This window comes from Salvia hispanica, chromosome 2 (genome assembly GCF_023119035.1).
Source record: "Salvia hispanica cultivar TCC Black 2014 chromosome 2, UniMelb_Shisp_WGS_1.0, whole genome shotgun sequence".
NCBI lineage: Eukaryota > Viridiplantae > Streptophyta > Magnoliopsida > Lamiales > Lamiaceae > Salvia > Salvia hispanica.
In genome coordinates, this window is record NC_062966.1 from 35,569,181 (window position 1) to 35,581,450 (window position 12,270).

The following is a 12,270-nucleotide window of genomic DNA, read 5'->3' on the forward strand; positions in this document are numbered from 1 at the left end:
TCTTCTTCTTCTTCTTTTCTCTTTCTTTCTCACAATATCTGTCTAAAGATGGATAAGAAACCATGCAAATCTATAGATGTTGAAGTGAGGAAAGGCCCATGGACTATGGAAGAGGATCTTATTCTCATGAACTACATTGCAAATCATGGCGAAGGCGTTTGGAACTCCCTCGCTCGATCTGCAGGTAAATTAAACACAAAACACACACATATTTATATATAAAGAAAACCCTAATGAGAATAAGAGAAAATAAAACTTTCTTCTACCATTTTAATTACTTTGATACTTGATGGAAATTTTCTAAATTTGTTTACTTTTTGTGTTGTTTTATAGGGTTGAAGCGCACTGGAAAAAGTTGTCGTCTCCGGTGGCTTAATTACCTCCGGCCAGATGTTCGACGTGGAAATATAACACCGGAGGAGCAGCTTCTGATCATGGAGCTGCATGCTAAATGGGGAAACAGGTATGTACTATTTATTTTTCTGGTGTGGTTTATATTTAAAAGTGGTAGTATTTTAATTTTTATAATCTTTTTTAGATTAAAAAGAAACATAAAGTGGTAGTATTTTGTTCTCCGTCTTTTTTTTTTATTATGCTTCATTTGAGTTGTAGTACAACTATATAACTAGATTTTATAGAGAGATAGAGAGAGAGAAGAGGACGAAACAACCAAGTTATGAACGTGAGGAAATCAAGCACTTCGCCGCAAAAAAGATTCAAGAAACATGCGAGTTTGTAATTTATGGAAACCATAATATTCCCCAACCCCATATCTTTCTAAAACAACTTTTATTGATCGTTACATATAATATATTTATTGAGGATATTAAACCCTTCAGCTAATCCGGTAGGCCCGCCTTGTTATTCCCATAATTATGGAAGTTTAACTATGAGTTGTTTTAGTTATTTACTCATTTTGAAAGTTTTTATTTTTATTTTCTATAAAGGGTCTTGATTTAAATAAATTATCGGGATAAGTTAGTTCGGAAAAGAAGGTTGCAAATTGATACACGTTTTGAGAGGTGAAGCCAAAGAGATTGGGGCTATGGAATTTTTCCATATTAATTAGGAGAAGAAATCACATGTACAACTCCAATCACTTGAAAGAGAAGCTACCAATTGATGCCTACTATCATGAAATCGACATCTGCCATATTTTGTTGTCCTATTCCAACAAAAGGGCCCCTTCCAAATTATTTTTATTTACACTTTTTTATAAAAATTTGCATCTAAGGTGAATGGGATATTTCCTAATTATTATGCTATTATCCACTGAAATAGTACCACTAACCGTTTGATAATATTTTTTGTGTGTAAGAGAGGGGGGGGGGGGGGGGAATGGAAAGGACCCATATACATGTCCTTGATTTTGTTCATTTCAAATTTTTTGCCATTATATGTCTATTAATCAAGCTTAAATATACAATGCTTGATTGTGGAAAATGGAAGGCGAAAAAGAATTTTCAAGCCGCCGGAGATAAGAGATGGAGAGAGAGGCTTTAAAATCATGCTAGAAAAGAATTTCCACGAAATAGAAAACTTTAAAAAATTGCACTTTATTCTTTTAAAAAAAATACTAAGAGATTGTGAGTGAATGTTAGTAAAACTTACCGGCCTGTGAGGGGAGTATCAAATGATGATATACCACACTTTCTTCGTTTTCGTCGAATCGAAATAAATAAATAAATCATTTTTAAGAGAAAAAGAAAGAAAAGAATATTGAAGATTATATTTTTCGGAAATGGATCTCAACCATGCCTAAGAGTATCGAGTGAAAGCGAGGTGCTAATACACACATGCAATACTTGGTAGTATTTGTTTTTCCTATAATTTGATTTTTCAATTTGGAGTGAATCTTCACTTTGCCTTCAACAATTGCTTTAAATAAATTGGGAATGCCAACAAACTATGAATTTCAACCGTAGAACATGGCTTGTCAATAAAATCCTTGTTGTGATGCAAAAAAATTGAAATATTGTCTATTAATAAGTGGCCCATGATGCATATTAATTTGGCTCGTTTTACACGTGTTGCTAGAAGAATATTAATAAAATTATAGCTTCATTTCCTTTACTTTCATACAACAAAATGCATTCTTGGAATACCAATGTAAGTGGTATAGTATAGCCGTCCCACCACCTTTAAAGAACATATACTACTATCATAAAATAAATAGTTAATTATTTCAATACCTACAAAAAATTGCATTCTCAGCAAAAGAAATGGGCCCCTTCTTTACTATATACTCCATAAAAATATTTTTAGAATTCTTTAAAACAAAGAGATTATATTGGGTGAAGAACATGTCAAGGAAGGCATGTCAATATCTAATAGTTGATCGAGTACATGTTAGAAATAGTGACAATTTTCTAGTAATTAAATGACAGAGATTTAATTTAGTTGAAATTATTTGTTTTTTCACACCTTATGAATTTGAAATAGAAGGGATTTTAAATTTGCTTTCCAAAGTACATAATATAGTCCAAAATTAATTAGGTAGCAACTTAATATCAATTTGATTATAGGTGGTCAAAAATTGCAAAACATCTCCCGGGAAGAACGGACAATGAGATAAAGAATTATTGGAGGACTCGAATTCAAAAGCACATCAAGCAAGCCGAGAATTGTACAGGTCAAACTGTGGAGAACTCCAACGATCAAGCTAGCACTAGCCAAGTCTCCAGTTCATGCCCTGCAGATCATACAGTTGAATCCTACTCCCCGCCTTCCTTTAATGGCAATAATATGGAGTCTTTTCAGGGCCCATTTCCGACTGAAACGAACGAAAACCTTTGGAGTATTGAGGATCTCTGGTCCCTACAGTTACTCAACGGAGACTAAGTTAGCCTCTGTTGACTAGCCGCCCTATGATGGGCCCTGCGATTGCCTCCGTATATAAAGTAGTTAAATTTCCTCCTTAGTATACTACTGCTTTTTCATATAGTTCTTGAATTAAGGGTCGACTTGTAATATGGTATGATGAAATATCGAGTTAAGTGCATTTATATACTATATTAAATATATATAATAATATATACTAAAGGACGAAGAACGGTTACATATGTTGTACATTAAAGTATGATGAGATTTGATTAGTAAAGGGGGGGTTTTTTTCACACTTAAATGCGAGTATTAGACAAAGTGCTGTTTTTTTAAGATTAGGACAATTAGTACTTTTGTTACCATACTTAGTCATCTCCAAACAATGATTAAATCCTGTTATTATAACGATTGATGGTTAGTTTTGTTTGCTTATTTAAATTTTGTTTTCTATAACTATGTCACTATTGGAAGTTGGAACTAACTAGCTTTTCAATTGAATAAGATTTTACTTTAATAGTGAACTCCCCACCTTAACGTGTTGTCTTAATCTACTTTGAAAGCTGACCTTTTTTTGTCGATCTTATCCTTCATATACAATTAGGGTTTCCTTCTCAAACACGATTTCTTTGTGTGATGTTCACTGTGTGTCTGTGTGTGCATTCTACACACGATTTTTCCAACTAAAGGTGTCGACATGTCTTGCATGTGTGGTCTGTGGACTGTGTTTATATCCGATAATGTGTGTGTGTAAGCGCGTGCGTGTGAGGAGAGCTATTTACGCGTGTGTATATATGTGTGTGTGATGTCGGGTTCAGGTAGGGTTGGTGCCGATTGACCCAACGCCGGTTTATAAAGGCTGTAAAATTTCATTAGATTTGGATTTTTGAGTTGTCGTCGGTATTAAGGTGTAATAACGTAGTGTATAATGTGTGAAGAGAGTCACGCGGGTAATAATTGCCGAACTGAAATGAGGAGAAATAGGCACGTGGAAAGGTGGCATAGCTATTTATGGCAAAATTGAATATCTACTTTCTATATATGGCTATATATGGTCGTTGCCATCTATTTTGAAGTATGACTGCTGCCTAACTCTTTACCTCTTTTTAAGAAATCTTCACGTGGTCCCTTTTTATTCACACCTACTATTATTTTTATTACTATTTTTTGATAAAATATACTCTCTCCGTCTATAAAAAATGTGATACATTGTGAATAACACAAGTTTTAATGTAGAAATGGTAAAGTAACAGATAAAATAAAAAAGTAAGAGAGAAGTAGTGTTAGTGGAATGTGAGACCATATTATTAGTAAGAGAGAAGAAAAAAAAAATAAGAGAGAAGTAGTGTTAGTGAAATGTGGTTCGATATAATTAATAGGAGAGAAGGGAAAAAAGTAATAGAGAAGTTGTTGAAAACTTTCCTCTTTAAGATGTGCTCTATTTTTCATGGACAACCAAAAATGGCAAATATGCTCTGTTTTTCGTGGACGGAGGGAGTAATTATTATTTTAGTTTATCTAGTATTTTAATATTATCGCGTAAGTCTGTAAGAACACTAATAAATTGGGAATAGAATTTCACGTGTGTATGTATGTAGACACACACAACTTGAGTAATAAACTAATTTTACATTTAAATATTTATTTGAAACTAATATTAAGAGATTGATCGGTCATCAATTAATAGCACAAGTCACGCAAGCAATGAAATTTCGTTTTGGGCTTTCGCACTACCAAATTTAGACGCAATAAATTTTTAGAACTGAGTTTAATTCGATATTAATTTCTAGAGCTCAATGAAAAACAATTAATTGCTTATAAATTTATAATTTGTTTTTAATATTCTTCACCCGCAAGCTAAATGCTATAGCCTTTATGTATCCATTAAGAAAATTGTCTTTCTGTAAAAAAAAATAGAAAAAGAAAGAAGTACTACTAAATACTTCAGCCACAAAAATTTTTTGCCCACATGTTTTTAGTGTGAAATTGAAAGAAAGGAACGCACCACGTGAAGGATAAGTAACTGTCACATGGGGGTCTATAACTGCATGGAAAACAACTCTTTTACCAATTACAAATGTGTAAAGGAAATAAAACTACAAATGTGTAATAAAAAATCACAAGCATCATATAATCAAGAGAAATATTGGCGAAGACTCCAATATAACAATAAGAAAATGTACGAGATACAAATTCAACTTAGTACATTTTATTGTAGAAATATGAAATGCCCAAATCTTAAGTTTGTGATTAATTATTTAAAAATATGTATGAAAAGGTTTGAGTGCTTGAATCTTGGGCTTTTAGTTCGGCCCATTATAATTATACCATGATCTGGTTTCACAGTTTGGGGTTATATAGTGGGCCCTATTGAGTAAATATTGTGTGGATGTGGGCCCGAATGGATATTTATGTAGTGGAGTACGGAGTATATTTTATTTCAAGTCTTAATACTCCATTAGTTATAAACGGTTAATACTTAATATAAACACTACTACTTAATATAGGGATGTACTAAGAGTGTCCACAGTGGGGGAGCCGCGGCTCTCGGCCCGGGCTTGGGCAGCCCGCGGCCCCCCACTACTGAGGCAAGAGGTGCCCGCGGCTCGGGGGGGTGGACGAGAGAGAGCCGAGCGCTCGGCCAGGCCGAGGCTCTTGGGCAGGCGGCTCGGCCCGCCACTGCAGGGGCCGAGAGCCGCGGCCCTGCCCAACGAATTTTTTTTTTTTTTTTTTTAATTTTTTATATATTCATCCCTTCTCCTCCAATTTTTTTACCCCAAACCAAATTCTACTCTTTCCACTTGATTTCAATTTAAGATTCAAAACATGAATTTCGACGATGAAAATTTTCAGCGCTTGGTCGATGAGGAGTTCGAAGAACTCGTTGCAGCGGTGCAAGCTGAAGCCGACGAGGAGGCGGCGGCTTTGGCGGCGGCGGCGGCCATCCCTCGGCCGAGATACCGTCGCCGGTTTATCAACCGTGACCATGTCGGAGCCGACCAGCGGTTGATGGAAGACTACTTCGGCGATAACCCCCGTTATACGCCGGAGATTTTTCGTCGGCGATTCAGAATGTCGCAACGACTCTTCATCCACATTGCGGATTGTTTGTCTCAGCGATATAGGTGCTTCACCTTGCGGAATGATGCCACCGGTCGACCCGGATTGTCGACATATCAGAAGTGCACGGCCGCAATTAGGCAGCTTGCCTATGCCGGGCCTGCTGACATGTTCGACGAATATCTACAGATGGGCGAAACGACTGCCCTCAAGACGCTGAGGCAGTTTTGCAAGGGTATCAAAGAACTCTTCAAAGGGGAGTACCTACGGAAAGCGACGGCCGAGGAATGCCAGAGACTGATAAATATGCACGGGGCAGTGCATCATTTTCCGGGCATGATGGGCAGCATCGATTGCATGCACTGGGAGTGGAGGAACTGCCCGGTGGCTTGGAAGGGGCAGTTCACTTCTGGTTTCAAAGGGCGACATCCCACAATGATTCTTGAAGTCGTTGCTGACTACCGCTTGCGAATCTGGCATGCGTATTTTGGTGTCGATGGGTCGAACAACGACATCAACGTTCTACAATCATCGCATCTCTTCAATGATGAGTCCCGGGGTAAGGGTCCGCAAATCAGCTTCATGGCCAATGGCACGCAATACAACAAGGCATACTATTTGGCCGATGGAATATACCCTCGCTAGCCCGTGTTTCTCAAGACGATCCGACATCCCGTTGGGCCGAAGCAGACCTATTTTGCCAAAAAACAAGAGGGTGCTAGGAAGGATGTTGAGCGGGCTTTCGGAGTCCTCCAATCGCGATGGGCCATTTTACGGTGTCCGGTTCGACAATGGCACGAAGATGATGTCGCGGACATCATGACTGCGTGCATCATACTGCACAATATGATAATAGAAGAAGAAGGCTTTACTGCAGAGCGTTGGGCACCGGAAGATGGTGCTAGCACAAGTCACGGTATTGCAACCCCTCCTCTGCAGATGGGTGTACCACGCAGTAATGAATACTTGATTCAGCGCTTCACCGATATGCGGAGTGAAATATCACATTCAACACTGCAGGCTGATTTGGTTGAAGAGGTCTGGAACCGTAGAGGGGGGGCGCAGCGTGATAGGGGTTCTCTTTGTTGTTCGCGTTGTATCGAAAATTTTCGTTGTGTAATTTTCCCTTTTATTATAATACAACGAAAAATTTGTTATAATTTTGTTTAGTTTAATTTTGTTTTGTTATAATTTTATTCTAGCTAAATTAAAATATATCAAAAAAGTTAAGAAAATAATTTTAATTGGTGGCCCGGAGGGCCACCATTGTGGTGGCCAAGTTTTGAGGGCAAGGGCCAAGTTTGTTGGGCATGCCCAATAAATGGTGGCTTGGGCATGCCCAAGAGGGCCACCATTGTGGACACCCTAAGAGCATCTCCAGTGGTCGGCTAGCCACCGGCTAGCCGATTCGTCGCGCTAGCCGGTCGGCTAGCCGAACCATTGGGGCCGGCGAGCGGCAAATCGGCTAGACGATCGGCTAGGGCTGGCCGATCGGGGGGCGGCTGGCCGATGCGCTGGCCGATCGGCTAGCCGCCATTGTGGCGGCCCGATCGGCTAGCGATCGGCCGGCGCCTATTTTCGAATTTTTTTTTTTTTTTTTTAAAAACCTATATAAACGCGATTTTAGTTTCATTTTCATTTGCACCACTTGTTTTAACGAGTTTTCTATCTCTCTAACTTTCTGTACAAGAGCATCATCGAGCGATGGATCACAACAACGAGTCCAGTCCGGTGACGAGTGGATCTCAGACTTCCCACGACACCTGTGGGATGCGGATCGGGGCGAGATGGGCCCGGGGTGGAACGTCCCTTGGCCGCGAGATGATGGGGATGATGGGCGGTGCGCCGGGGGGGGTGCGGGGGGTATGCCGGGGGGTATGCCGTGGGGATGCCGGGCGGGGGGCAGGGGAGACGGTGGGCGGTCGGTGCCGGGTGGGGGGGATGCCCCAAATGCGGCAATCTTTAGCCATGCCAGCAGCAGATGATGCTCCGGCCCGGCAGATGATGGGGCTGCGGGGGGGGATGCAGCACGGTATGCATCCGGGATGCGGGGGGATGCTGGGAGGGGACACGGTATATCGTCCCTCCCTCGATTTTTTGACGGCTGCGTCTCACACGTCGTCCCCGGTGCAGACGCAGTTCAATGGGAATGAGACTTTCTCATTACAGGAGTTGGGGATCGATCTCGGGGATCCGGCTTCCCCCGTTCCAGCGCGTCGGCCCGCGCCGAAGAAGAAGGGGAAGGCCAAGGCGGCCGGCGAGTCGTCGCAGCCCGCCGCTGATGACACCTCCACACGGAGGAAGTGGATGGAGGACGAGTACGTCGGGGTGGCCAAGGGGTGGTTGGAGGTGTGTGACGATCCGCTGGTGTCGAACGAGCAGCGGGTCGTCAACATGTGGGCGAAGATCAGAGCTTGCTATAGGCATCACTGCCCGCACGGGAAGGACTTCAGCAATGAGGAGGTCCGGAAGGGGTGGGGGCGCATCAGGGCCGCGGTTGGCCGTTTTGCGAATTTGTACGCCAACGCCCTCCGTCGGCTTGGTAGTGGGCGGGAACGGGGACGACGCCCGGAGGATAGCCGAGGGTGAGTTCCCCCTTGAGGGGACGTATAAGGAGTTCACCTTACGGGAGTGCTTCTTGTTGCCGAAGGACTCCGAGAAGTTCGGGCGGGGTGCGGCGCCGGGTGGCCGAAGAAGCGGCGGCGAACTATTCCGGCGACTACGGCGGCAGCAGCGCCGGATCCCACGACCTCCCCCCGGATGCTCGGAGCGTCCATCCCCTCCTTCGTTTACCGGTCGCCCTCGCCCGATTGGACGAAGGCGGGCGAAACGGGCTGCGAGGGGAGCATCTCCCCTATCGCCCCGTGAGGTCTCATCCGCCCTCCCCCCCGCCCCACTCGAGTACGCTCTCCATTCGCGTAACCATACGCGGGATCAGATGTTCAAGGTCTTGCAGGAGTGGAGGGCCGCCACTGACCCCACGGAGAAGATGTTTCTGAAGGAGTTGCTCGATAGCATACGGGCTGATTTGGCACTCGCCAGGGAGCGGTTGGGGGGTACCGACGTGGACTCGGATACCACGGGTGGCGGCAGCGGCGGCGATGACGGCGGCGACGGCGATGACGGCGGCGACGACGACGAGGAGTAGATAGTAGCGGGGCTCGTGTGTGGAAGCCCCTTTTTTTTTACCAAAATTCATGTAATTTTTTTTTTTGAAACTTTGTACTTTTTTTTGAATGAAATGAATTAATTTCCCGTATATGTGTCGTAAATTGAATTCCGTAATGTAATCGTAATTTTAATTCCGTAAATGCAGTATTTTTTGAATTGTTTTTTTGCGGCTGGCCTATGGCTGGGCTATGGCTGGCCTAAATCTGATGTGGCAGGAGTGCTGCTGACGTGGCGAGGGGAGGGAATGGCAGGGCTATGGCTGGCCTATTACCACTGGAGATGCTCTAATAGCTAACTAATTTTAAAGTGCTAGCGTACATCCAATCACGTGCTGCCACGTGGCACGAAAAATGCAATATTATATACAGAAAAATGCAATATGAATTTCGACATATTGCATTTTTGTTATATGAAGATTGCATTTTGTATTGTTGAGTTTTGCATTTTCAATATTGACTGTTTAATTTGCATTTTTTATCTATACGGATTGCATTTATATATGTGAAAATGCAAAACTTAACAATATAAAATGCAATTATGTGAAAATGCAAAACTTAACTATAAAAAATGCAATTTTCCTATAACTAAAATGCAATATGCGGAAATGCATGAACAACTTCACAAATGTGTATTGCATTTTTATATATACAATATTGCATTTTTCGTGCCACATGGCAGCACGCGGTTGGATGTACGTTAGCACTCTAATTAAGGATGCGCCCTAGCGCTCCCCACTTAATATATTATCATCAAAATAATGACATTTTGTCCTTTTCTACGATATGAGTCATATGACTCTATCACTTTCTTAATCGGAGTACTCTCTCCGTCCTATAAAAGATGTCAAATTTGTGGAACGACACGAGATTTTAGGAGGTTTTATTTTTTGTGTTAGGTGGAAAGAGAAAATATAATATTTATATTATTGTAAGAGAGAACTTTTAAAAAAAATGAAAGCGTGATATCTTTAGCGGGACAAACTAAATATGACATCTTTTATAGAACGAAGGGAGTATTATTTAATCACTGCAAACCCTTATTTTAAGTGAGACTCTTTCTCATCTCACAATACATCAACCATTTTTACTCAAATCTGCGTGTCTTTGAATAATTCAGACTCGAATGTACTCATATTAGTGGCACTTGATGAAGTGTAAAAAGTATGGAATTGTTGTTTTTAATATTCATAATTAAGATGGATTTTATACGAATCAGTTTAATAAATTGTGACAAGATGGATTTGATGTGTATGTAATAATGTAGTACTATCAGTGGTTGTTAGTGATTCAATTTATTACAAGTATGAGGTGACATCGCTTTCATTTATATCTTTTTCAATGATTTTGTACTATAAAGTCGAAATCAAAATTGAGCAATGATAAATAACCAAATTTTGTACAACCAAAACAACATTATATTAGTAATTTTGATGTGTTAATTAAATATTAAAATAATAGATATAGTTAGTTAACAAATTAAAACTAATTTATTAGTCTTTGGCCTCATTTTCAATTTTTTATTTTTATATTTGAATTATTTCTCTATTATTTTTAAAATTTGTATTAAAGTATGCATTAATTATATTTTATGATTCAAAAAATTTAAAAAATTATAGACAAATACCATAATATTATGCTCATTCCCTATACTATATATATGTTTATACTTTTTAATTAAATGCATAAATAAATTACATTTTTACTTAAATAAACTAAATTTTGGTTGTACAAAATTTGGTTGCATAGACTTGTTGATCAAAATTTCCACCAAAAAATCTCACTCCATTTTTGTAGGTTGATTGAGATTGCATAAATTGGTTGTATGGACAAGTCAATTCGGCAATCACTTACACTTCACTCTCTATCTTGAACCGACATTATAATTTGATAACTTTTTATGAAACTTTAGCATGTCGATATCCTTATTAAATAAATGTATAATGTGTGATTAGGAGAGTGATAGGATACCATCATCTCTTAAAATAACACCGTACCACCATTCCTAGCCAATCATTTATACATATAGACGAATAATAAGTTGTCACGTGGCCAAAAAATAAAAACCTAAAAAAGACGGCCAACAATATCGTATACACTATACAACAATTTTTTTTGACCAGCAATATCTGACACACTATATAGCAATCTATAGATTGATGTGTAACGTTTATAATATTGTTGTAATATATGGTGTTATGGTGTCACTTTAAGAGGTGTTGTCATTTTAACACAAACCTGCGTGACCAAGTTGCTATCTTAACTAAGTCTCTTATATAAGAAAATTGGGTTGATATGCAACTACACACAACTTTCATGTCACTTTTCTTCGTAGATGTTCTAGAACTAAGATGGTAAAATGGACATTATGCGAAAAATCACGAGTTAAAATTATGTCGACATCATCAAAATTCAACCACACACAGTATAGAGTTTATTGAATTTTACCTAATAATTAGCAGGTAAATAAAGTTCAGAATTTGATAGAACTATATATAGCATAGAAGCTACTTTCAAACACTAATGAGTATTGAGTACTGACTGAGCTAAACATATATTCTAAAGTATTAGACCATCTCCAACCATACACCATATCCCATTTTTAGTGTAAAAAACATTTCCAATCATACTCTAAACCCAAACCCATTTTTGGGTTTTTCTATGTGATAACACCAAATTTAGAGTAGAACACCAAATTTGGGTATCTACTGCAAAAAATTTTAAGATGTGCAAATCACTCCATATATGAAAAAGAATACGTTGTCTTTCTAAGCAGCAAGAAAGCATGCTACTGGAATACTTGTTTCTTTGGTTTGGTAGTAATGTTGCAATGGAATGCATTATTTCTTTTGGCTTGGCATTCGTTATTTAAAATTATTTATAGTCAAGTGAGATTCATTAATTATTTAAAATTAAGAACATTTCAAATTAGTGTAAGTTTTTTAATGTAAAGTATATTTAATACTATTAATAAGAAAATTAATTTAATTTTTTAATATAAATAAGTTATTGAAAAAGTATTGTGGGTTTGATATGTGATTTAAATAAGTATGTGAGTATAATTGAAAAAGTATAAAAAGTAGGAGAATGTAGAATATTCTTTTGGGTTTGAGTTTGGTGTAAATGATTGGAGTAAAATTACTTTTGGTGTTGACACATACTCAAAATTGGGTTTGAGTTTGGTGTAAATGGTTGGAGATGGCCTTAATGCATTCAATAAATA

General features: G+C 39.2%; 2 protein-coding genes across 2 annotated transcripts; both read left to right on the forward strand.

Moving 5' to 3' along the window:
- The first annotated feature begins 48 nt into the window (after window positions 1-48).
- LOC125207748 (myb-related protein 305-like) lies at window positions 49-3,001 on the forward strand. Its single transcript, XM_048107224.1, has 3 exons — window positions 49-184; window positions 334-463; window positions 2,526-3,001. Exons 1-3 carry the CDS (start codon window positions 49-51, stop codon window positions 2,839-2,841), a joined length of 582 nt encoding a protein of 193 aa, XP_047963181.1. The 3' UTR covers window positions 2,842-3,001.
- A 2,645-nt stretch (window positions 3,002-5,646) lies between these two features.
- On the forward strand, window positions 5,647-6,525 carry LOC125206880. The gene has a single exon (XM_048106096.1). It carries the CDS (start codon window positions 5,647-5,649, stop codon window positions 6,523-6,525), a length of 879 nt encoding a protein of 292 aa, XP_047962053.1.
- Window positions 6,526-12,270: the final 5,745 nt, after the last annotated feature.

Excerpts from the sequence above, each read along its gene's own strand:
- LOC125206880 (XM_048106096.1), top strand. The coding sequence starts at position 5,647 with ATGAATTTCGACGATGAAAATTTTCAGCGCTTGGTCGATGAGGAGTTC.
- LOC125207748 (XM_048107224.1), top strand. The coding sequence starts at position 49 with ATGGATAAGAAACCATGCAAATCTATAGATGTTGAAGTGAGGAAAGGC. Across the intron at positions 185-333 it reads CTCCCTCGCTCGATCTGCAG|GGTTGAAGCGCACTGGAAAA; the intron begins GTAAATTAAACA and ends GTTGTTTTATAG. Across the intron at positions 464-2,525 it reads CATGCTAAATGGGGAAACAG|GTGGTCAAAAATTGCAAAAC; the intron begins GTATGTACTATT and ends ATTTGATTATAG.